This window comes from Microtus oregoni, unplaced genomic scaffold, assembly GCF_018167655.1.
Source record: "Microtus oregoni isolate MIOR12 unplaced genomic scaffold, Mior012 000007F_ref0000211, whole genome shotgun sequence".
NCBI lineage: Eukaryota > Metazoa > Chordata > Mammalia > Rodentia > Cricetidae > Microtus > Microtus oregoni.
The window spans coordinates 5,782,838-5,807,913 of NW_024543066.1; the positions used below are offsets into that span (position 1 = coordinate 5,782,838).

At 46.6% G+C, this 25,076-nt stretch overlaps 1 protein-coding gene across 1 annotated transcript; it reads left to right on the forward strand.

Annotated features, from left to right (window-relative positions):
- The first annotated feature begins 541 nt into the window (after positions 1 to 541).
- On the forward strand, positions 542 to 24,725 carry Znf365 (zinc finger protein 365). Its single transcript, XM_041656233.1, has 5 exons — positions 542 to 901; positions 3,323 to 4,081; positions 15,731 to 15,911; positions 20,908 to 20,945; positions 21,648 to 24,725. Exons 2-5 carry the CDS (start codon positions 3,336 to 3,338, stop codon positions 21,907 to 21,909), a joined length of 1,227 nt encoding a protein of 408 aa, XP_041512167.1. The 5' UTR covers positions 542 to 901; positions 3,323 to 3,335; the 3' UTR covers positions 21,910 to 24,725.
- Positions 24,726 to 25,076: the final 351 nt, after the last annotated feature.

Consider the following 25,076-nt stretch of genomic DNA (forward strand, 5'->3'; position numbering starts at 1 on the left):
TGGTAATTTTAAATGAAATAATATTGACAGCAGTAGCTGATTTCATCAGTGTAGGTTCTCTGCAAGACCAGTATGTGCTCTGAACTGCTGAGCCATCTCTCCAGTCCGTCAAAGCCCCTACACACACACACACACACACACACACACACACAGAGAGAGAGAGAGAGAGAGAGAGAGAGAGAGAGAGAGAGGCTTCAATTAAGAAATGACACTTCTCAGAAGGCTAAATCTCCCTTCCACTGAGAGACTGGAGTTGAGGTTTGCCCTTAGAATGCAGACCTCAGGATGCTGAATATAAGTGTTTGTTAACTTCTGCACTTTTCCTAGCTTCACTTCGGTTTAATTTAGCCCCAGGACACTCCCTTCCCGGGCTGGAGTAGGGTAGTCATGTGGTCCCTCCTTGCCAGGTTGCCTGCATGAAGTTCTAACATAAATACCAGGGCCTTCCTGCTGGCAGCCCTCTGCTATGGTTGGCCAGCACACAGCTCCATCTTTATGCCCACTTTCCCTGGCCCCTGTTACTGGGAAGCACTTTCCTGGGCCTGCAGCATCGCAGCTGGGCAAGGCTGGCATGCGTCCCCGCCTCCCTCCCGGGGGACCATCCTGGATCCCTCCCCGTGATGTCAGCGGAATCCTGAGCTGGATTGAGGGAAAGGCCCAGGATCTCCGTTAGAGGAGCCCAGATGGGGTGGACCCAGGGGTGGCCGCCCGGGGCCGAAGCTCTAGCCTCGCGTCCCCGGGCGCCGCCCCCGTGTCCCGCCCGCGCCACGCTCCGCCCCGGTCGCCTCTCGTCCCGCGTGGGAGCCGACCCGGCTCAGCCTGATTTACGGCTCTGCTGAAAACCGCTCGCGCGGCTCCCGCACCATCAGCACAGGCGGCTGCAGCGGCAGCAACAAGTCGGGTAAGTGGGCTCGGCTGGAGCCGTGCGCCCGCGCCCCCTACCCCACGGATACGCAGGGAGCTGGTCCCTGTCGCGCAGCGTCACGGGGAGTCGGAATGGCCGGCTTTCCCGTAGCCACCTGCACGAACTCGCGTGAGCACGAATTCATGCAATCATCAGTCGGAGCGGGGGCTAGGAAAGCGGGGACCCCAGGCAGGTTCTGCCCAGCTTGCCCAGCTCTGCACAGGAAATCGCAGTCCTTTTTGCTAACCTGTGTGTGCCCTGGGGTTTCCTCTGCGCGAATGGAAGCCTGGAGCTGGGGAGTGCGTGGTTATTCCATCTCACCCATCCAAACATGCCTCTCTTCCTACTGCCGCTCTAGAAGCATCTCTTCCTATCCCTGCACCCCTTGCCAGCCTTCAGCCCCGGGCTGGGTCAGGGATTGCATCCTGTTAAACATCCCAGTTCGGTACAAGAAGGTTCCCCTTTGCTGAGATCCAGAGACTTAGTAACCTGGAATATGTGCCTGCCTGGCCAACAGGGTTTCCATCTCAGCTTCTGGATGCCACTGAGGGTGTAACACAGATTCTTCACCCTAAAATGTTATCCGGGCCCCTTCTTAGTGGGACCCAGTGCTCATGACCATTCTTGGAGGAAATGGGTACAGGGCCCCTTGCAAAATTGGGTTGTCATAGGGATCTGTTGCGAGGGCAAATTCATCAGAATTTGCAAAGGCAACAAGAACTTCCTGTTTTTGGAGGAGTTATGCTGGCTGAGGCCCACCCGGTTCTAACACTCTAGAAGCTGTGCCAAAAACAGCATCATAGGCAAGGCAGATCCACCTAGAACATTCTGTTATCAGCCATGGCCCCGTCTATATATCAAATGATATCTGACATTTTGGGTTCCCAGATTTCAGTCGTGTTGGGCCATTATTATTATGTTAACACTTTGATTTTTGTCATCACACCAGTAATTAAAAATGTTTAAGTCATGGGCAGAAAAGGTGGCTCAGCAGGTAAAGGCATGTGTCACCAAGCTGGATGACCGGAGCTCACTCTCCAGGACACACATGGGGAAAGACGAGAACTCATTGAAGTTGTCCTCTGACCTACACACACACACACACACACACACACACACACACACGGAGGGAGAGAGAGAGAGAGAGACAGAGAGACAGAGAGACAGAGACAGAGAGGAATAAGGAAATTTTATTTAAAATAAATACTATGCAAAATGTGAGGTTGAATTTTTTTTTCAGCTTATGTGCTTAAAGCCAACTTGAGAAAAGATTGCCAAGCTTGCTCTCTTAAGACCTGTTTGTCTGGGACACATTTCCATGTAGTATTCCAAATTCAGGAGGACAGAAAACTTGAGTTCTGTTTCTGGACCACTCTCTTCCCTTCTTGGGGCCCTATCACTTCTCCTCCCTGCTCTGTTTTTTTTTTTTCATCTGTCTAAGAGTGTTAGCCACCTTCACTCAGCTAGGTTGGAGCTGGATTAGAAATGTTTCTGCCTCTGTAGGCCCTGCCCTCTGTAACCCACCTGCAGTGATCCTGTGCAGCCGAAGCACTAGGCGATACAGAAGAGGGTAGATGTGGCCACATTTGGCATAGGGGTTTAGGTTTGAATTTCAGCATAAAAATCAACTCTAAATACTAACTGCAATAGTTGCTTAAAGCCCAAGAAGCTTGAACTGGTATAGTCACTATGGAAATTGGCATGGGGATTTCTCAGGAAACTGAAAATAGAAATATCATATGGCCCAGCTATACCACGCCTGGGCATAAACCCAAGGGGCTCTATATCCTAGTACAGAGATGCTCACCCAAATTTATTACTGCAGTGTTCACAACAGCCAAGCCTTGGAACCAGCTCAGGTACCCATCAACATAAGCGTGGAGAAAGGAAATAGGGTACAAACACAAAATGGAGTTTGACTTAGCGATTGAGAAAATTAAAAGTATGACATTTTTGGGAAAGCGAGCGGGACTGGGCAATGTGTTCAATAAGTGAGACTCTGAAGACAAGTAGTGTGTTTTCTCTCAAACAAGGGTCTTAGAATTTAACGTGTGTGTGTGTGTGTGTGTGTGTGTGTGTGTGTGTGTGATGAAATAAGGATAAAAGGACATCTCAGGGAAAGAGAGAGGAGTTCATCTCCAATACATGTGACTTGAAAGTGGAGGTGGGATATTGGGACAGGAGGAAAGGGGACCCTCTGAAGGGCAGGCGGATGTAGGAGAGCACTGGGGGAGAGGACCAATAGGAACAAAATAAACACAAAAAGCCCCAAGAAACCAGTTACTTGATTGATACTAACAAGCTAATTAAAAACAAAAAGCTAGCGCCTCTCTGGAAAGGGGCAGCCATCGTTGTCAGTCGGTGTCACTTCAGAAGCTTTTGACAGACACATAAACGGCTGTCTTCTCCCCCTCCCAGGACTTTCAGAGTGATGCAACAGACGACTTTTGAGGAAAGCCGGTACCCTTGGCAGGACTCGCTGGAGAATGTCGCTGTGTGCCTGCCATTCCGCTGCCCGAGGTGTGGGGACCATACCAGGTTTAGAAGCTTGTCATCCTTGAGGGCCCATCTGGAATTCAGTCACAGCTACGAGGAGCGGACCCTCCTGACAAAATGCAGCCTCCTGCCGTCTCTCAAGGACACAGAGCTAGTGAGGTGCGCAGAACTCCCGAAGCAGGGAAAACTGCTCCGGGGCCACGCAAAGGTGACCAAGCAGAAGCCAAGCTATGTTAACTTGTACAGCATCTCCCACGGGCACGCCAAGGACCCGAAGCCCTTTGAGATGGTGGCAGAGAGGCCCGTGTCCTATGTGCAGACCTACACGGCCGTGGACATCCGGGCTGACTCTCTGGAAGCTGCCCGCTCGAGCCCCGGACTTCCCACCCCGGACACCAAAGCTGCTTTCGAGGCCCACGTCCGAGAAAAGTTCAATCGCATGGTAGAGGCGGTGGACAGGACCATCGAGAAGAGAATCGATAAACTCACCAAAGAGTTGGCCCAGAAAACCGCTGAACTGTTGGAGGTCCGGGCAGCCTTCGTGCAGCTGACGCAGAAGAAGCAGGAAGTTCAGAGGCGAGAACGGGCCCTGAACAGACAGGTGGACGTGGCCGTGGAAATGATCGCAGTGCTCAAACAGCGCCTGACAGAATCCGAGGAGGAGCTCCTGAGGAAAGAGGAGTAAGTGCTGCTGAAACTGGATGCTAACCTCTGCATGGGGGACCCCCTCCCCAAGTTACAAGCAGATGTTCATTGCCGTGTGTCACTGGCACAAGTCTTGGCTGCATTGGTTCCTTACTGGTTCACTAGTGCCAGGATGCAGAAAACTCTGGCATTATTCACCTTCCGTGGAGATGGTGGCCAACCTGGCATCATTAACCTAATTAATATCTAACTCCTGGTTACCTTGGAAACTCAGATGGATGACGTTAGAAGGATAGCACAGCTGGTTTGTAAACCTGTGCCCACGGCATGTGAGGGTCCACTGATGTGTGTAGATTATATAGTCAAGAATAGTCAAGAATGAGACGAGGGCTTGTTCTAATATAAAATATGTTCCAAGGACTCTTGGCTTGTTTGCCCGAGATACTTTTCTTTCTTAAATTATACTAACTAAAATGTCCAGGGACATTTTACTACTAAAGAGAGCTCTGTTTGCTATCGCTAAATATTTACGTTCCCATTGAAGGGATGCCCAGGTATTGTTTAGTCACGCTAGACATTTTAAAAATTTACGTAGTTAGGGTGACTTTGAATCAGCTATTGTATTAGTTCCTTTATACGCTGCTGTGATGAAGTAGTTTAAGGAAGGGAGAGTTTAGTGTGGCTCGCAGTTCAAGGTCACAGTTCATTATGTCCGGGAAGTCATGGTGGAAATATGAGGTAGCTGGTGACGTTGCATGTATAGTCAAAGAGCAGAGAAATGAGCGTTGATGTTCAGTTTGCCTTCTTCTTTTTATTCAGCCCTGGACCCAGCCCATGAGATTATGTCTCATAGTTAATTAGCTTGAGTCTTCCTGACTGTGATTAATTTTAATTGTCAACTGGCCCCAGTTTAAAATCATCTGGAAACAAGAGTCCCAGTGAGATGGACCGGTGGGCATGTCTGTGGGGGGATTGTCTTAATTACTTCAATTGGTGTGGAAGAACCTCGCCCACAGTGGGTGGCTCCATTCCCTATGCAGGACGTCCCACACAGGCTGTAAGTGTTCAGTGCAGAGGGGGACTGAGCACAAAGAGGCATGCATGTCTTCATTTTCTCTCTGCTCCTGACTGGATATGACTAGCTGCTTCACGCTCCTGCCACAGTGGCTTTCTTGATATGTTGGACTTGTGACCTGGGGTTGTGATCTGTATAAATCCTTCCTCCCTTAAGTTACATTTTTCTTTTTTAAAATCACAGCAGCAGAAAGGCAAATAGGACAGCAGCTCGGGTAAAACGTTCTGGTAAGAGCTTCAGGGATGCACCATCAAGTGTGTTTTGTGGTCATTCTAAACCACATCCAGCTGACAATCAAACCTGAGCATCCACAAGTCTTTTTTCGTGCTTAGGAAAGTGATCTCTGATGGACACATCATTTTTGTTGCCGTGTTTTGGCCTCCGGGTGCTTCCTGGGAGGAAGTAGGCGTTTGGGTCCACAGAGACGACCCAGATGACCTACCCTGCGATGCTGTAAGGTGGAGATGGGGAAGCTGTAAGAGTAAAACCTAGGCTGACTTCCTGATGCTTTTGTTTGATTTAGTAGCTATAAATTAAAAGGGCCGCAGATCATTGCATTCCTTAGTTTATGGTTTATAATTTGCTCATAGTACAAATAATAATGGATATGGGTTTGGGGCTAGTGGCTGCATAGATGTGGGTTGACGGCTAATAGAAGGTGGTTCCTGTGGTCAGATGTCTGCTATTGTCAAGGATTCACCTTCATATGAGATGGTGGACTCAACCAGCGATTTAGTCCTCGAAAGAGTAGATTAATGCCTGGGTAGGCAGACACTTATTTGGTGGAGTGTTTGCCTACCTCGCACAAAGCCATAGGTTTGACTGCCAGCACTTATTAAACTGTGTGTTGGTGCACACCTATAATCCTATAATCCAGCACTAGGAAGGAAAGGCAGGAAGATCAGGAGTTCAAGGGAGTCATCCTCAGCTCCCTTGGGGCTTGAAGGCCAGCCTAGGCATCTCGAGACCCTTTCTCAACATTAATTAGTTAATTAGTAAGTAACTGTGGTCCATCTGCGGCTAGAGAGTGGTGGTTTCCGTTCATCCGGAACTGCCACCTGAAGAGAGGCTCGTGAAACAAAACATCCCGCCAGATGGAGGGGCGCATGTTCTCTCTCCTCTCTGAGCCCACCCCTACCCAGCCTCAGGAGAAAGCATTCCTTCCAGGTCTATCTTGTGCGCACACTACTGTTGTAACTCAAGCACACACTCATAAGGTTCCTCTGGATGGAACCCTGACACTTGCCGCTGTTCCCCTGGACCTTACAGGTGCTTGTGCTTTCACGTGGCCTGCCTCTTGGGTGTCTTTGGTACAGTACGCAGAGTTCCACCCTTCCTGCAGGCTGTTGTATGGTAGTCCTTGGTGTGGCTACGTTGTTGCTGCTTTAAACAATGCACGATTGAGTGCACCACTTTGCTGGAATTAAATGTCCCGTTGTAGCTGATTTCTCGTGACATCTTTGTCCACATTCCTGTGAGTTATACTCTGGCAATTCTTTATCTGTTGTCAGGAACTGATGCCAGAGACTCATGTTTGCTAAACATGCACATGACCACGGAGCTACTACAGCCTTGGCATCATTGACTTTTAATATGTCACGTTTGGGATAAAGGGGGGAGGAATATTTAATTTAAAAAGAAAAAAACCCACTAGGAATAAAAATATAGAGACATTGCCTTAAACTTTGAAACATAAAGTCGTCATTTTTCTCAGTTTCCATGTGAGGCCATCTTAACAGTTTCTATGTCCATGCCTTAAATAAACACATTCTGTGTACATGAATTGGAACTGAAAGGGTCTTATTCTTCGAGACGACACTGAATCTCTTGGGCAAAGTGCAACAAAGATAAAGACAGTCCCCTCTGTCCCTCAGTATCTGCAGATCCTGGTCCCTGCCCTGCCCCCACCCCCCCTCTGCCATCTGAATGGGAACACAGAGACAGCTGCCCTTCAGCCACATCAGTGGATCCCAACTAAGTTGGTTTGATTGTGTTTGCCTGGCTGGGTCCCTTCCCATGGTACCATTCTCTCAGAGGACTATACCTCCCAGAGACATGGCCTTTCTGATAGGAAAGATCCCTCCCAGCCAAGGAAGCCTCCAGATAATTCCTAATAGATGTCCCATTGGGAGCTCTCCCGGCTCTAGGGTCTAGGCTAAAAGTTCATTTCTGTGCAATTATAGGTTGTTACTGTCCCATTTCAGATTCACTTAAATCTTGGTAAACTTTAAAATTCAGAGAGCAGATTTCATCAAGACAAACGAACATGTAAAAAAAAGCAAATGTAATTAGCTTCTCAACTGCCTTTCATTGAAACGGAAATTAATAGCTCCAGGGAGAGCTGGACAATGGTACTATATCCCTGCAATCATAGCACTTGGAAGGCTGACGCCAAGGATTGCCTCGAAAATCCAAGGCTAGTCTGGGTGCCCCGGTTAGCTTTAACTGAAATTTGACACATGCTAGAATCGTCTGGGAAAGGAGTCTCAGATGAGCGGTTGCCTAGATCAGGTTGGCCTGTGGGCATGCCTGGGTGACTATCTTGATTGTTAACTGACGTATGAGGTCCTAGCCCACTGTGAGTGGCACCATTCCCTAGGTCGATAAACCCGAATTCTGTAAGGATAATTGAGTACAAACCTGCACGCCTGCCAGCAGCATCCTTTGTGGTTCCTGTCGTGCTTATTTGGCAGTGAATTGAGTTCCTTGTTTGGGGGTCATGCTCTGTGGATTAGGACACAGGTCTGCCTTCAGGATTCTGCCTTGATTTCCCTTGGTGATGGACTGTGATGTGGAATCATAAACGGAATGAACCTAAGTTGCATTTTGATCAAAATATATCTATAACAGCAACGGAAAGAAAACTAGAATGAGTTTTAGGCCAACCTGGGCTCCAGAATGAGACACTGTTCAAAAGTCTAGTAAACTCAAAACCAAACCAAACAAGCAAAGCCCTGGAGCCACCTCCAGGCTGCATGAATCCAGCTCCCAGCAGTGACACAGTCCTTCACGGACTGAGTAGGTCACCTTTGGGGCTGTTGCCTTTCGTCCCCTTGGCAGGGTCTACAAGCTCTGCAGTGCAGATGGGAGAAAAGAATCCGCTCATCATCCTCTCAAAGTCAGTGTGACTTTAAAAGCCCGGGAGATGGGAGATGTGTTTACTTATCGACAAGCAGTCTTAGCTGTGCAGTTGCCCCGTCTCTAATCAGGTAAATCAATCCAGGCCACCTTGCAGTAAGGGATCCCTAACCAGAACAATGGGGCTAGATATAACTTCTGTGAGTTTCTTAGCAATACGGTAACACCAAATTTGTTACACGCTTTCAGCCTGTATGTTTGGAACATGCTACTGGGCTATTTTTAATGTGCCTAGTGTGGTGCTAGGGATGTCTGGAGAGCATAAGATTCATATTTTTCTCTAAATGCAGAAAGTAGAAAGCATATCCAGAAGCAGATCCTGTATGAACACAGGGGCAGGACTTTGTTTTATATATAGACTTATACATGCATATATATATACACTTATATAATATGTGTGTGTGTGTGTGTGTGTGTGTGTGCACGCACACACACAACTGTACTCTTTTTCTTCAGGAAAAGTTTTAAAGCTATCCCTTACTGGTCTGGAACTTGCCAAATAGGGTAAGCTGAGCCTCAAGGAGTCTCCTTTCTTCTCTCTCATTACAAGCAAGTGCCACCATACCCATCTTTTTTGTTTGTGTGTGTGTGTTTTGAGACAGGGTTTCTCTGTGGCTTTGAAGACTGTCCTGGAACTAGCTCTTGTAGACCAGGCTGGCCTTGAACTCACAGAGATCCGCCTGCCTCTTGCCTCCTGAGTGCTGGGATTAATGGTGTGCACCACCACTGCCCAACCATACCCGTCTTTTTAAAAAGTGAGTTTCAGGGATCAAATTCAGAAATTCAGGTTTTCATGTTTGCAAGGCAAGCCCTTTACTCACTGAAGTATCTCCTCAGCCTCCCCCCCCCCCATTCCTTTTTGTTTGTGTGTTTTTTGAGACAGGGTTTTTCTGTGTAGCCTTGACTGTCCAGGAAGTCACTGTGTAGACCAGGCTGGCCTCAAACTCAGAGATCCACTTGCCTCTGCCTCCCAGGTTTAAAGGCATGTACCACCACTGCCCCCTCTCCTCTTCTTTTTGTATTTTTTAAACCCAGGGCTTTTTTGAGTAGCTTTAACCCCTTCGTGCTGAGATGACAAGTGTGTGTGCCACCATGCTTGACGACAGGGCAGCTTTTTCAAGTGCCTAAGTGGAGGCCACAATTTTAAGCTAATAAGACATTGAAGAGTAGACCCTTCTGCCTAGAGAGCCCATGAGAAGGGAAGGAAGATGAGGCGTTCTTTTGCTGTGGCAGGCAGGGGCCAGTGACATTGAAAGCCAGAGTCCCTAAATGCACCCTGTGGTTGGTGATTTTGGAACTGGAAGGTGCCCTGTGCCTCCTTCAGAGGGACACTTTTCTTTTTCTTCAGTTAAAGAAAAAAAAGCCTGAGAACCAAGAAGTGACTTGCCTAGGAACAGATCCCGTAACAAAGCTGAGTGTGAAACCCAGTTGCCCCATCTTCCTACCGAGGTTCACTGTGTCCTTGCTAGACTTCTGACGATGTGAGATTTATCCAACGCCTCGGGACTTATATAATCCCAAGCGTGGCCCATTTTGGAATAGCTCGCTTCTCAGCTATTTTGAGACGGCTGTAGCGGTGACATCATTTATTTTCTGATATGAATAAAGAGAGAGTCAGCTGACATTGGAGGTGTCGGAGGCAGGAACCTGGTGGTATTGCCGCAGGGTGATGATGCTAAGTTTCTGGAATTCCCAGCTCAGAGCTTCCAGCTAGGCTCGCCAGATGCCCTCACCCAGTCAGGGTGGGGCATATGCCACTGTCGGCCTGGAATGGAGTTGGGGGCCTCTGGTTCCGTCCCTGCTTTCCACCTGTACTTTCTAAGCTCAAGTAGACAGACCCCCTTTGCCGCTTCCCTCTGTCACTTGCTGTGTTTCCAGTCGAGAGCCCTGCAGGAGATGGATATTTCCAAGAGAGCCTGATAAGTGTCGGGTTCTGTTTCAGGGTCTGGGCATACAGTGGCAAGCAAGGTGACGTCCCTACTCTCGGGGAACCGATCAACCAGAGAGAAAATGACAGAAACCCAATCCTAAGAGGGCAGTCTGAGTCAGCGACACCCATTTCCCTGTGGAATGTGGACCTTATACAGGCAAGCTTGGGGCTGGGGAGGTGGCTCAGGGTCAGAGAGCACTTGCAGTACAAACCCTGAGGACCAACGCTCCCAGAAGCCACATTAAAAGCTATGTGTGGCTGGCTGCACACGTGCCTGTTACCACACTGCTGCTGGGCTTGCTGGCCACCTCCCTGGCTCCAGCTTCAGCAAGAGACCCTGTCTCAAGGGAATAAGTTGGAGGAACATAAGAGTGGGAAACCCACAGTCAGCCTTTGGCCTCCATGCACGCACAGGCATGCGCGCATATGCTACACACATGCACAAGGGCAAAATTGAATATTTATTGATGCTATTCTCATTTGGGGATCAGCTACCACAGTGAGTGGACAACATAGTGTCTCTGCCAGTTCTCATCTTGGAAGGTGGCCGAAAGACATCTCTCAAGAAGGAGAGGTCACGGGGGCAAGGAGGGATCTGTGGGCTTCACACTATTAGTTCATTTCTACGATTTGTTGTTAATTTATGAGTGTTGGCCTGCATGTGTGTATCTGCATCGTGTGGGCACAGTGCCTGCAGAGGTCAGAAGAGGGAGACACCTACCTCCCCCCACCCCCGCAGGACTGGAGCTGCAGATGGCTGTGAGTCCATCTCCATGTGGGTCTTGGCCACCAAACCCAGGTCCTCTGCAAGAGCAGCCCTCGCTCTTTTCCTCTGAGTCATCTCTCCAGCCCTTAATTCAGTTTCTATAGGTGATCTCTGTTGCTTTCAGACATACGGACTGAAAGCAGAATGAACAGGACGTGAAACGGGCTTTCTTAGGTGAAGTACATGCGACAATCTAGAAATACAGGAAGAAAATTTCAGGTTCTGCCTTCCTCTCCGTGTTCCTCCTCTTTTCTCTCCTTGCCTGAGTAATTTCAGCTGTAGTATTAATCTGATTAGAATCGATAAATTAATTCAATTTTCTAGTTAGAAAAACTTAAAAAAATTGTGTGTGTGTGTGTGTGTGTGTGTATGAGAGAGAGAGAGAGAGAGAGAGAGAGAGAGAGAGAGACATGCTTTTGTGGATGTATGTAGTTATATGTGTGCATGTGAGTCTAGAAAGGCCAATGTTGGGTGTCTTCCTTTAGCATTCTCTACCTTATCTTTTAAGACAGGGTCTCTCCATGAACCTGGAACTCATTGTTTGGATGGAAGCCCTTTCTTGGGGGGGGGGGGGGGGAGGCGGGCAGAGTCTGGAGTGAGGCACCTTCCAGGGGTGGGGGCTGGGTTGGAACTTCTACCCGAACACTCATCAGTCCCGCTAGGCTGACTGGCCAGTGAGCTCTAGAGATTCATCTGTCTCTATTCTGCTCACCACTGATGTTGCAGATGTGCAACCAAGTCAGCTTTTACGTGGGTTTGGGGGTATCTGAGCTCAGATCCTCGTGCTTGCAACAGGCATTTTACCCCCTGAGATATCTCCCCCAACTTAATGAAGAACATACTTGTTTATCTGGAAGCCAGAAAAAAAATAAAGAAAAAAAGAAAAAGAAAGGTGGGGCAAAAGGCCACAAAACCAGAGAGTAGCCGGTTTCACGATCGCACGACTCCTGTGGAGTGCGGGGCTATGCTCTGGCTTCTGAGCTTGCAGCTCGATTCCTGGTGCCTGGAAGGGGGGACTCTTGCTTCTCAGTTTGCCCCATAGCTGACATAACAGACCATCTGAGGTGCTGTGATCACTAGTGGGGCTATTTTTAGATGGAGGTATTTTTATCATTTCATATACTCTCGAAAGGGCTCATGGATCAGTCATGTAAAATGACACTTAAATGATGCCATCGAGGCTTCCTTTGGGAAGGAGAAGCCAGCCAGCCGAAAGTACTTTTTAAGAGTTGAAGACGGGAACCCGTTGTTCATCCCACCCTACTCCTCTCGGAGGTGTCTGTTGTTTGTTTTTTGGCGTATGGCCCAAGACTGGTCTCGAAAAGAACAAAGGAACCCAAGGGTCTTTCTGTTGGCTGTATGCTCAGCTAGAGCTGTGGTTGTACATTTTGTACGTCATTAAGGATCTGCGAGGTCTCTGTTATCTCCTAGACTCCCGCGGACTCCACACGGTGGTGGTTAATCTTCATGGTCAGCCTTATGGGATTTAGAATCACCATGGAAACAAATCTCTGGGCGCATTTGTGAGGGATTATCTCAATTAAGGTCTATGAGTGGAAAGACCTAAATGTGGGCAATAGAGTTCTATAGGCTGGGGTCCTGAACTGAATGGAAAGGAGAAAGTGAGCTGAGGACCAGCAGGAGTCCCTCTGCGCTTCCTAACCACAGATGCCATGGACCAGCTGCGCCTCGAGTCTCTGAGCCAAAATAAGTGTTTTCTGTATTAAGGTGCTTTCATAACTTTTTTATATATATAAAAAAAATCACAGCAAGGAGAGTAACTAAAATGCCCCCCAAGTCAGTGATTTTATGATGAAGTGGGTAAGCCCCACGACTGGTCTCCTGTGGTGTGTTCCCTGACCGGCTAAAGGTTCCGTGGGAGTCCACAGCCCTCCATCACTATGCTTGGGGGTGTGTCTGGGAATGGGTCCTCCAGGGAGAGTGTTCAGACAGGGGACTAGGGAGAGATCCTGACTGAGAGAATAGCACCACACAAGGCGAGGCTCTGACTGGTGCTGGGATGAAGAAAGTTAGAATGGTAAGAAATGGTTTTTGATGCCAGTGTAATAGGTGATACATTGCCCCTCCTTTGAAAAATGCAGTTCAATGAATGCAAATTGCGAATATCATAATACATTATTGTTCGCTCTGTCAGTCTCCCCACCCCGCCGTGTGTGTGTGTGTGTGTGTGTGTGTGTGTGTGTGTGCGCGCCTGTGTGTTCAGCCTTGGGTGTAGTTCCTTAGGGGTCATCGACCTTGTTTTATTTGAGGCAGTCTCTCATTGGTCTTGAATTCACTACGTGGTCTAGGATGGTGGACGAACCATTCCCTATAGATCCAGTGGCCTCTGTCTGTCTCCGCCTCTCCAGCGCTGTCATTATAAGCGGGAGCCACCACACCCAGCTGATGTTTCTCACTGAGCCATTCCTCACCACCTCTGTCACTTTCTAAATTTGCCGGTCACATGACAGGCCATTTTGATTTCTCCAAGGTTAGCTGCCTTTAACTCATCTCCGAAGAAGTAATCCGGGGGCTTCAATCTCTAACAACGCAAATATAACGGGTTGGTGAGATGACTCGGTAAAGTAAGGGTATTTGTTACCAAGCCTGGAGACCTGAGTTTGAACCCCAGAATCCACGTGACAGGGAGAACTCACTGCTGTGTATTGTCGGCTGACCTCCACATATGCACTGTAGCATGTGCATGCATGCATGCTTGTGAGAGTGTGCATTGTGTGCATGCGTGCGCATGTGTGTGCATGCCTGTGCATGTGCGCGCGCGCACACACACACTAAACAAATTCAGAAATAAATAAAACTAATGTTCATCAGGCTGCGGGGTTTATGGTTGTCCTATAAATGAGCGAATGCATGAGTAAGCAATTTTATTTTCTTCATTAAATTTCTGGCTGCATAGACAGGACCTTTCCGAACCCCGTGCCTTTCTTGGTTGTGTTGGTTTCAAAATGCCTTTGAGTCCTGGGGCTGAATCAAGAGTCCCGGGGCTGCAAATCGCTCTGCATAGAAATGAGCTTCCATAGCAATTTCTTATGCTGTAACTGGTATTTTCCCCTTCAGGAGTCAAATGTTGCTTTTAATAGACATTTTCATAAAATCTTGGATTTAATAATACTTTACTCTTCTTGATAGGACAGGAAGTGACTTAGGAGTGCTTTAAGAGATTGTTTCCCCTGTATTCTGATTGAATTCCTCTAAGGCTGGCCCTTGTCTTTGCCTCTGGCCTTCCATAGCTTCTTCACACAGTGTTCTAACTCAGCAGGGCAATAACCTAAATTAAAACCATGACCAGGCTTCACTGTTGTGTGAGATTATGTCATGTTCTTCTTCTCAGCCAATAAATCTTGGTTGTTGGATATTTCAGGATATACCCCTGTAATGTCTGCCTTAACCACCACACAAAATGTATTTCTGTTAGCACAAACCACAGGTTTTATGAAACAATAACTATTTCCCCCCAGACAATTTAGTAAGAAGAGGGATATTGTTTTAAATGTCGCACAAATACTGCTTTACCTTTAACGTTTTATTCATTATTATTGTGTGTGTGGATGGTGGCATGAAGGTCAAAGGACAACCTTTGGAAGCTGGGGTTCTCCTTTTTTTGTGGGTTCTGGAGACCAAACTAGGGTGCAGGCTCCTGCTGCAAGCTCTCCTACCCACCCAGCCTTCTCACCCACCCTGCGAATACTTCTAATATCTAGCTTCTCCGAGAACAGCTAGACTTTTGCAGTTCTACGTTTTATTGTTTGGGTGGAAATATGTGAAAGAAGTGTGGGATCACGCAGAGACCCAGTGAGACAGCTGAGGGGCATTTTAATATTTCCAGACGACCACAGATGATACTGTGCCAAAACTCAACAAGTGGCTGTTTCTAAAAGAGCAACTACTCTGTGGAATCAGAAGCCAGATCATAAACATTTTGTTCTCTTACCTTGAGGTCCCTTGTTCTGTTGGGTACCTTGAGCAAGTGTTTTATGGTCTGGTATATAATTACTAAAGACGTTATAAATGCATTACCGTTAGCCTCTTCCCCATGCCATTGGCACACCCCCCCCCCCCCCGCCTTTTCTTGTTTTAGAGACAGAGTCCCATGTAGCCCTGGCTGGCCCTGAACTCACTAGGTAGTTGAGGATGACCTTGAACTTCTAGTCCTCCTTCCTCCAGCTTCCAAATACTGGGCTCACAGGCAGGCACCATGGTACCCAGTTTGTGTGGTTCTGGGCATCAAACCCAGGGCTTTGTGCATGCGAGGACAGCACTCTAGCGACTGAGCTACTGCCTTGGCGCTAACCTTCTGTCTTCCCTATCCAGACTCCCCCTATCATCCCCTAGGGACATAAAGGGGTGGGTCTTGGTGCTCAGTAAGTCTGGGGTCTGAGTCTCTTTCTCTACACGCATATCCTGGCACTGGTCAGATCCATGTGCATGTATCTGGTTTACAATTCCCAGGTGTCCCAGTGGCTTCTTCCTCAGGACTTCCTTCAGGTGTCTCCACCTAAAAGGTTGATTTTGACTTTGCTTTCTGAAACATTGCCCCCAACCCCGAGTCACTTTGTCACCTTGAGCCTAGTTTCAATGTTGTTAACCTACCTTCGGACATACGCCCTTATTTTGGCATTCTGTGACTGTCTCCCTCTGTTAAGATGAAATCTCATTCCTTTTGTCGTTGCCATGGCCCTCACCACTGATGTCGGTGTCTGTCCGTAGGCAATGGACGAGTGACTTCCAATGTCTCTTTGTGTTTTGTCCTTACAGAGAAGTTGTCACATTCAACCATTTCCTGGAAGCAGCTGCCGAGAAGGAGGTTCAAGGAAAAGCAAGGCTCCAGGACTTCATTGAGAACCTGCTGCAGCGGGTAGAATTGGCGGAAAAGCAGTTGGAATACTATCAAAGCCAGCAGGCCTCTGGCATCAGCCAGGATGCTAGCGAGCACGTGGTGAGTCCAACCCAGCCAGCCAGCCTCCAGCTGTAGCCCCCTGAGTCCGGTGGGAATGGATCCAGAAGGAACTAAGATAGAAGAGAGGGGAGCTGTGGGAGTCACAAGGGCTTCCTAGGTGTCACGTTAAGTCCTGGACCAGGTCGTGCCTCTGCCTGACTGGTACAGGGCTCCAGGGAGAAAGCTAAGTCTGGGGCACACACTCACTTGCTCCTCAATGACCTCCATTCCAAGATAATTGTTAAACATATTTTTTGCTTGTAAAATAACAAAGCTGGAAATATCCAAGTTCCAGTCTTAGTTTCCAGGTAGATCAGAAGGTATTTTGTCAAGGCAATATTTTGAGGATTACCATTTCAGGAAATCAAGATCCAGCCGTATACACTCAACTTTCTTGACAAGGGAGGAAGATGCTCGTCAACAATACTCATGGGTAAAACTTGCTTTGAGTGGCTATTCAAAAAGAATCCATGGCAGGTGATAGGTGTTGCTATACTGTGTCACCCAGGGCCTTCAGAGGCTTAAGAAGTCCCCGTGGGTGTTAGGGTTCCAGGAGTCGTTAAGAGACTTAATCAAGACTCCTGGCTTCTGAAGGGCAATGGGATGTCTGATCACTCTCCAGGCAGGGCAAGTGGATGCTCAGATCTGCCTGTTGGACAGTTCAACCTTCGAAAAATGGAAAGATAAATAAAATAAAATATAAAACAGTATAAAACCAGATCCCCTCCAACACACTCAGGCCTCCTTCTTTTTATATTCCTGTGCTCATGCCCTTGGCTCAGCTTTTTTTCCCAGCTTGAAAATCGAGTCTTTTGAGAGGCATAGCAATAAATATTTCACATAATTTAATCTTATAATTAAAAGTTGAATAATATCCTTTCTCTTCTGGTCAAATATACACATGCAACATATTTATACTTACACAGATATATACACACACATTAAACATATGCAAAGTCACATAGTATACACACATATATATTTACACAATGTACACAAACAGACTCATTCATACATAGTAGGAAATTAAGTATTTATGTTTGTCTCTTTTATGGTTCAACCACATGGTCTCCTTTAAGCCAGCTGGCTCAGCCTAAGGAAGCATTGGCTAATCCAAATGCTATTAAGTGCAGTTGAGATTGTAATGAGCAATTTAGGTAAGAGAGCTGTGTGACTAGCATGATCAGGCTGTAGTGAGAGAAACGGCCTAATTGTTGTGGATTGGAGCTTTGACCTTGGAAAGACCCAGAGTAAGGGATTATTTCAGAAGGAATTAGGCACATGTATTAGTAGTTCATCCTCTTTTGTTTCTTCTCAACCTTTTCTAGGGTCAGGTTGGGCAGTCTACAGACCCTACAATGGGCGCTCTCTCTCTCTCGCTCTCTCTCTCTCTCTCTCTCTCCCTCTCCCTCTCTCATTGTAGTCATATGCATCTGCCTATAAAATGAGGAACTCTGCCTTTACTATAGAAAGAGAACTCTGCCTGCTCTCCCACACTCTCTGCGACTATGGAGTGTTGTGGAATATTATTTTAACTGGGCAAAGATGTGTCACATTTGTGTATGCTGTATAATATTACTTTAACCATATGAAGATGTGTTACATTTGTTTATGCTGTGCAATATTACTTTAACTATATGAAGATGTGTTAACATTTGTTCTTGTTGCTTTTGTTAACTATGCAAAGATGTGTCGCAGTTGCATTAATTAAACAAAATTAACTTGGACTGAGAGTGGCAAGGTTAGCAACTGGTTGACAGGAAGTAGCAGGGAGGAGCTTAGCTTGTTGTTGTTGTTGTTATTGTTATTGTTGTGGCATTGTGGAAGATGGAATGGCTTGCTTCTGGGAACACCAGCAAAGAGAGAAAATTAGCCAGTTGCTGTTCTAACTCTCTGAGTTCACAGGTTTTAACCCTAACCTTGGAATCTGAGTATTATTAGGTCAACAGAGATTTAGTAAGAACTACCTTTAGTGGCTGTGACAGAACCCTCTTCTGGGGAAACAGAATCCCCCCCAGGCTATGGCTTAGCAGCTATTAGCTTAATGCGCAACCACTGTAAGGAAGGTAAAACAGCCATGGAGATGCAATAACTTGGATGTGCTCAGGAAGAACGCTGAATCAGATATTTGGCACAGTTTCACGGGTCGCAGAGCACCCATCTGACCCAGGCTTCTGGAGTCACCCAGAATAGTTACTTCCTCCGTGACAGCAGGACAGGCAGCCATCTTGCCTGACTCTCCCCCTTCTCATCCCTTCCTCCTAGAACCTCCATGTCCCTCCTCCAGAGTGATTAGGAAAATTGCCCCCCCCCGTCCTGCTCTCACCCCTCATTACAGGGGACACACTATGGACCCACCCACTTCTCCCCCACTATCCACTCCTCTTTCTCTTCCCCGCGAAGCACTCCTGAGAGAAGGGCAATTCTTACCGTGCTAAGTGGCTTGCCTCCCCTAGAAGGTGACTATTAGCGTTGTGTCCTTCTGTGCCAGGGGAAACTTCCTTCCCCTCGCCTTTGGTGCTTTTTCTGAAAGAATGTTTGGCATCCTGCATCTTTCCCTGAATCCCCTTGAGCATTTATGCTCTCTTTCACCTGGCTGATTTCTAAAAATACAGTATGCTTACTCAGATACTTTATCTTTGTGCTCTAAGAAAAATGCTGTCAAATCAGACGCAAAGTGACCTAATATCCCATCTGCCAAAATCCGTTCTCAGAACTACTCAGATAGGGGATCGGGAAACAGCTTGGATAATCTTGTTTTAAGTACTGTTTCCTCCAGGCTGCTAATTGAGAACTAGCAGTAATTCATTTAACATCTATTTATTGAGGGCACAGTGCTCATGAGGTGCCAATGCCATGAGCAAGACCAACAAGGTCCTTTTTCTCTTATGTGGTGGGGACAGTGAGCAAATCAACAATAGCCCTCTTGCATGGTGGTGACTGCTGCAAAGGTGTGAAGTGCTCAGGTTGGAGGGATGCTTTGGGGCGAGGGGCAGGAGAGCTCTACCCTGCACCGTGGCCTGGATAATGTGAGGATACAGCTCTGTGGAAAGTCAGAGCAGGATGCTCTAGGCAAGGACACTGTGGTATGATGCTAGGAAGGAGCGAGCTTGGCATGGTTGAGTGGTGGGAGGCAAAGTTGTCGGTCACAGTGTGTGTGTCGGGAAGTTTAAATCCATTCCCAGTGCACCGGGAGGCTATGGAGAGGCTTCCAGCGTGGAAGGGCATCAGAATGAGAGATGCTAGGAGGCTGTTGCGATTGGAGGCAAGAGGTGGTGGCTGGGAGGGAGCAGCAGAGGAGTACAGAGGTGATAGCTTGGGGAGCGTCCTGGAGTAGAGCTGAGGAGGCCAGTGGGTGCTGTTAGAGGATCATGCCAAGAGGATCAGGGGATGTAATTGGAGACTGCACTTTCATTTCCCCATCACTCAGACCCTAGTAATCACACAGAAACTATATCAATTCCAACACTGTTTGGCCAACAGCTCAGGTGTATTCCTAGCTAGCTCTTATATCTTAAATTGACCCATTTATATTAATCTGTGTATTGCTGTAGCTTACTGGTAAGGTTCTGGCATCTTTCTCCTTTGGGAGCTACATGGTGTCTCCCTGGCTCTGCCTTCTTTCTCCCTGCATTCAGTTTAGTTTTCCCACCTAGCTATTTTCTGCCCTGCCATAGGCCAAAGGGGCTTCTTTATTAACCAAAGGTAATAAAACATATTCAAAGTATACAGAGGGGCATCCCACATCAAGGAGAACAGGGGGATCAGGAACAAATTGCTGGAGATCACCTGAGAAGATGGCCTGAAACGACGTGAGACCGAATCCTCCACCGAAATTAAACGTGTCATAATCCCCCTGTTCCTAATCCCAAGGAAGCCTTCCTCCCATAGTTTCTCCATCGTTCTCCTTTTTGAATCTGCCTAAAAGATGTGGCCTGGTTTCATCCTAGTGAGAACAGCCTGAGGGAGGTTGGGAACCTAGGGCTGGCAGTACCCTGGACTTCCCCATATGCGGAATGATGACATCTGGGTCACAATATGATAATCATCTATTCATGCTGCCAAAGAAGGCACTCTGAGCCCAGCCACAGAACGCAGGCAGACATTGGATTGCATGGGCTATTAGGAACGGACATCATCTCGATGTTAGATGGCCTTGGGGACATTTGTTGGGTTGGTCTTCATATGTTCTCAGTTTAGAAATGATATATTTAGGAAATAACATTTGACGCTCATTTCCTCTCCGTTGGTACTCTGTGACTTGCTACAGCTGTACTGAATCAGCTGCAAATACAACCAGATCCTGAGAAATAATGACCCATTGTGCTGGGTTTTAAAGACATGTTTTTTTTTCTGACCTGAATTTATTGGGGAGCTTTTTTAATTTTAGTTTTCATTTTTATTTTTTTGAAAAGTTTTGAGATATTCTGATATGCACACCTTAGAAAACCGAGATAGGTGTCCACAGAGGCCGACTAGGTAAGTCAAGCTGGGCCACTCTTGTTCTTGGATGCAATGCTCCCTAGGTAATGCCACCACCTAGTTACAGATTTCCTTCATGATAATAGCATGTCTTAAAGAAGACAGAGTTTAAAATGCTGTCCAGGAGCTGAGACGAGTCGGTAGGAGAAGTGTTTACTATGCAGTCGAGGAAGCTTGAGTTCAGATGCCCAGAGCAGACATAAGAAGTGGAGCGTGGCTCTGTGTGCATGTAACCCTAGAACTGCAGAGGTGATGGTTCAGGAGACGGGCAGATCCCTGGCACTTACTGGCCACCAGCCTAGGTGAAAACAATACGCTCCAGGTACAGCGAGAGACCCTGTCTTGAGAGCCTAGGGTGGAGATTAACAGAGGAAGACATCCAGTGTCTTTCTCTAGCTGCTGTGGACCCCCACGGGATATTCCATGCACTAGCCCCTCACCGCCACATGCACATACAGGCACCACACCCAGCCTTTAAGTGAACTAATGTTTTCTCTCCTTTGTTTCCCATCAGCTCACAGACATCTCATCGAATAGGAAGCCCAGATGTCTGTACGTATGTCTTTGTTTATACTTGGGCCGTGGGATAATGTTTAATAAGCTTTCCTATTGCATTGTATGTCGATGAGTGGATTTCTCAAGCCAGTTGTGTTTGAGAAGGTAGCTATCCACACATGGAGTTTTAAAGGCTTACCTGGACATTTGCCTGCAGGCCAGTGACACTTTTAAATAGCTACCAGCTGCTCAGTGAGTGATGCTATAGCAACACTGGAGTGATACTCCCAGGACTTAGCTACTGTATCTTTTTCTTACTAATGTATTATACATACATACATATATATATATATATATATCACATATATAACAATTTATGTGAATATAGTATATTACTACTCGATTGCACTATTTCTATAAATCACATACTTTAAATATATTGACACCACCTTTTGCTGAGTCTCCTGATGGTCACCTAAAGCGTTATAAGATAAGAGTTTGCAACCTGCAGGTCTGCACAGTATTCCGGAAGTAATTTACATTTTCTGTGCCTGTTTCATCATTAATAGTCGATATGGAAATATCTCCCTGGGATTTAGCATCACTCAGTTACAGGGACCGTGGGGAATTAAAATACCAGTATCTGTGACTTATCTTCAGCAGGAGCATGATTAGCCATGGAGGACAGCAGTGGTTAGTTATGTGGCTTTTAAGGGGTAAAGAAGCCTCTCTGTGTGTCCCTCTCCTCCACCCTTCTAGAATCCGAGGGCACCCACATTCTGTGTGCAACCACCCAGAGCTGAGGGCCCATTTCCATCTAAGAGGGAGGAGCTACCTGAAGAAAGTCAAGGATGAAAGAGCCGGAATGCAGCCTGCCAAGGCCATTCACGAACAGGCTGAGTCTCCGAGAGAATTCTTCAGACCAGCTAAGAAGGGGGAGCATCTGGGCCTGAGCCGGAAAGGCAACTTCAGGCCCAAAATGGCGAAGAAAAAGCCTACAGCCATCGTGAATATCATCTAAGCATGAGTGTCTCAGACGCATCACCTTGGGGCTTAGGGAATGATGTTCCAGGGGCCAACAGGGTTGTCCTTTTGGGCACATTGCCGTAGGAAGACATAGCAGAGCAAGGGACACATAGGACACCCTGATTAACCAGAATTTAACAAAGGGGGTCTCCGTGAACCAAGATTGTATTTCAATCTACGTTAGGTGCAAGCAAGGCAAAAACTAAGAAGTAATTAAAGCAAAACTTGAAGCGCTTTTGTCCTCTAGTTCTGGTAAACATGAACCTGTAACTTCTAAAACAATTGGCCCCGTTTCCACCTGGGCTTCTATGCAGTGATCATTAGTACTTGGGCCACTCAAGATGCCGGGCTCTGGTGTCTGCTGCTCTCTGAATTATGAGGCAAGGAATGTGACTGTGAAGTTCTTCTACTTAAAATAATATATATATATATTATTATTATTGGTGTTTAGAGACAGGGCCTTGTTCTGTTATATAGCCCTGGCTGGCTTGGAACTTGATATATACCAGGCTGCCTTTGAACTTGCAGTAATCCTCCTGCCTCTGCCTCCCAAGTGCTGGGACTGCAGGTGTGTGCCGCCACACCCAGCTAGGGGGTGCAAATCTGGTGAGAGCAGTGAAATAAGATGTTTTTGTTTTTGTTTGTGTTTAGACACAACTTTGATCCATTTGAAAGTCTCTATAAGAAAAGTTCCGGTTACCCTTGAGTGTTCTGGTTAATCAAGACTTTAATCTCCTGGGTGGCTTACTGGGAAGGTTCAGTTAGACCTCGGCTCTCACTTTGCCAGATGGCCTTTAGGCTTGTTTGATTCAGATCTGGGGTCCTTCAGAGCATATTCGTTCCTATTTGGGCACACCCTACCTGCCTCTTTGGCTAAGCACGCCACACCCTCAGAGCTGTCTGCCAGCCTCTGTCTAGATAGCTTCTAAAACCCTTGGGGTCAGCAGCATCACTGATGTGGTACCCAAGTGCTTGAGGTGCCCGAGGAGAGCTCATTCAGTGTGCCAGGAGCACCCTGGGCATGCTGCAGGGATGCCCAGCCTTCGCTACCACCTGCTTTCCCAGAAGGACCACTGGCTTGCTATCTGCTAACTGTGAGCGAGCATGCCCTTCTCTTTGCTGTCTTCTTTTCCCACCCAGAAGCTCACTTCACCTCCTGTAGCTTCCAGGACTAATGTCCACTTTCCTACCTGTCAGCCACACACCTAGGGTGTTCATTGTGTGGCGCATTCTATTGTAATTTTAGGGAAAAAGAGGATGTATGTGGGGATCTGACCTTTGACACCATCCTTCCCAAATGGTATTGTCCCCTTAAAAGAACTCAAGAATCTCCTCTCCTTAAATTTTCTCTTGGAGGGAATTTTCATATTTTTCCTTAAATTGCACAATACCGTCAGGTCTCTAGAGTGTACACATGCTGACATCCTTCCTAAAACAGGGATAATGTTGTCCATAATTATATAAATATATAATACATACACAATATATATGTCAAGTATATTAATAATTTATTTTTAAATACTCATGGAAAATGTGTGTGTTTGTGGTGGGTGGCTTTAAAACTATATAGCTTTGTTTCTGTAAATCGAATTCTTTTGCTTTACGAGTTAAAACTGTAGCCTAGTTAACACTAGTAGAATTATTGTTGTGGCAACAAGCATCCGAGTAGCATTCCATTAAAACATAGATACTAAAGCAGTGACTTAGGATGCCAGTGAACTGAAAAGGAGAGCTCATCATTTTCCGATATTTCGAGCCTGTCCTCAGGGGAAGGCTGATGTCTGAGTCTCCATTGACTTCTGACTTCTGGGGGCAGATCTTCTGCGTGGTGCCTAGGCGGACGCCTAGTAGGGAAAGAACACAGCTGTAGGTATCACTGTTGAGGCTGACATTGTGGAAATGGTGAAGTTGTCGTTTATTTGGGGTAAGAAATCCCCTCCATAGTTATTTAGCATTGACGTTTATGTCATGATTGCATTTTAGCTTTCTCCACGCTGAAAATGTGACTGGGTGATTGTATCGCATGCCCCCTGTCCCGTAGTGTGTGCTCCACGGCGACTGCTTGGTTTTGAAGCTAGTATAGCCAGATTTGTTTCCCATTTTATTTAAACAAATTCATTTTTGGTGGTTTTTTTTTTAACATGCCTAGAAGGAATGGCAGCCCTCTTTAACAGTGATACACAATCATCTTTGAAAAGCACCATAATGTATCTACTCTGTAGACGTTACACAAGATAAATAGCTTTGAGATATAATTACTAAATTAAAAAAATTCTTTTAAGTTTCAACTGGATTCTGACCCCCATACAAGAAAATGTACTAAGTTCAGTAGACTTTCTAGAGACATAAATCTGCTGTTGAAGTATGGGAACTGGCTTACAGAATAGATCATTCACTCACACCATGGCCAAGTTCCATTTATGTGTTATTTTCAGGTTTTTTTTTTTTGTCCCCTGAGGCAATCAACCTTAGAGTTGAGGCAGTGGCTTTCTGAATAAATCACCAAAGTTTTTGAGAAACCACACTCAAGTTTTCACTAAAGTAGAAATTGAATTTTATTATTTATTTTGGAAGGAGAAAGGATCTGTTGAACTGTTCTTTCCTCTCATCCCCCCTCCCCCAAACTAAAACAGATTCTTATCTGTAAGTGTGGCTGGCCTGGATGCTGTATTCCAGTATTCTGCAGGGCCAGATAATTGTATAGAAGTTAAAATATTTCTGTTCCCAGAATGGAAAAAAGGAAGTTTTTAGATTATGAAATATTATGATAATAAAGCTATATTTCTGACTAACGTGTTGGCCTGTTTCTTCTAGGTCAAGTCTTTTGGGAAAGTCGAGTTGATTGCACCGCTAACAGTGAACAGAAACGGTGTTTCACAAATAAACTCTTCATTATGGACATAATCACCGTGGCCTTACACACCTCTCGGCCTTCAGGAAAACTAGCTTGCCCGTTTGCACACACTCTGGTCGTATATCTCAATGTTCTTTCCACGTCTGTTCACATTAAGGGAACTCATTAGAAGCCTGTTCAGCATCCTTCCCTGTCTTCCTCTATGACTATGAATAGCCTTCCCAACACCTCAGTTTTAAACTTGTCAACTCTTAGCAAAAACCATAAACAGACGTCACAGTGTACCCCAGCCTGGGTCTGCTGCCCAT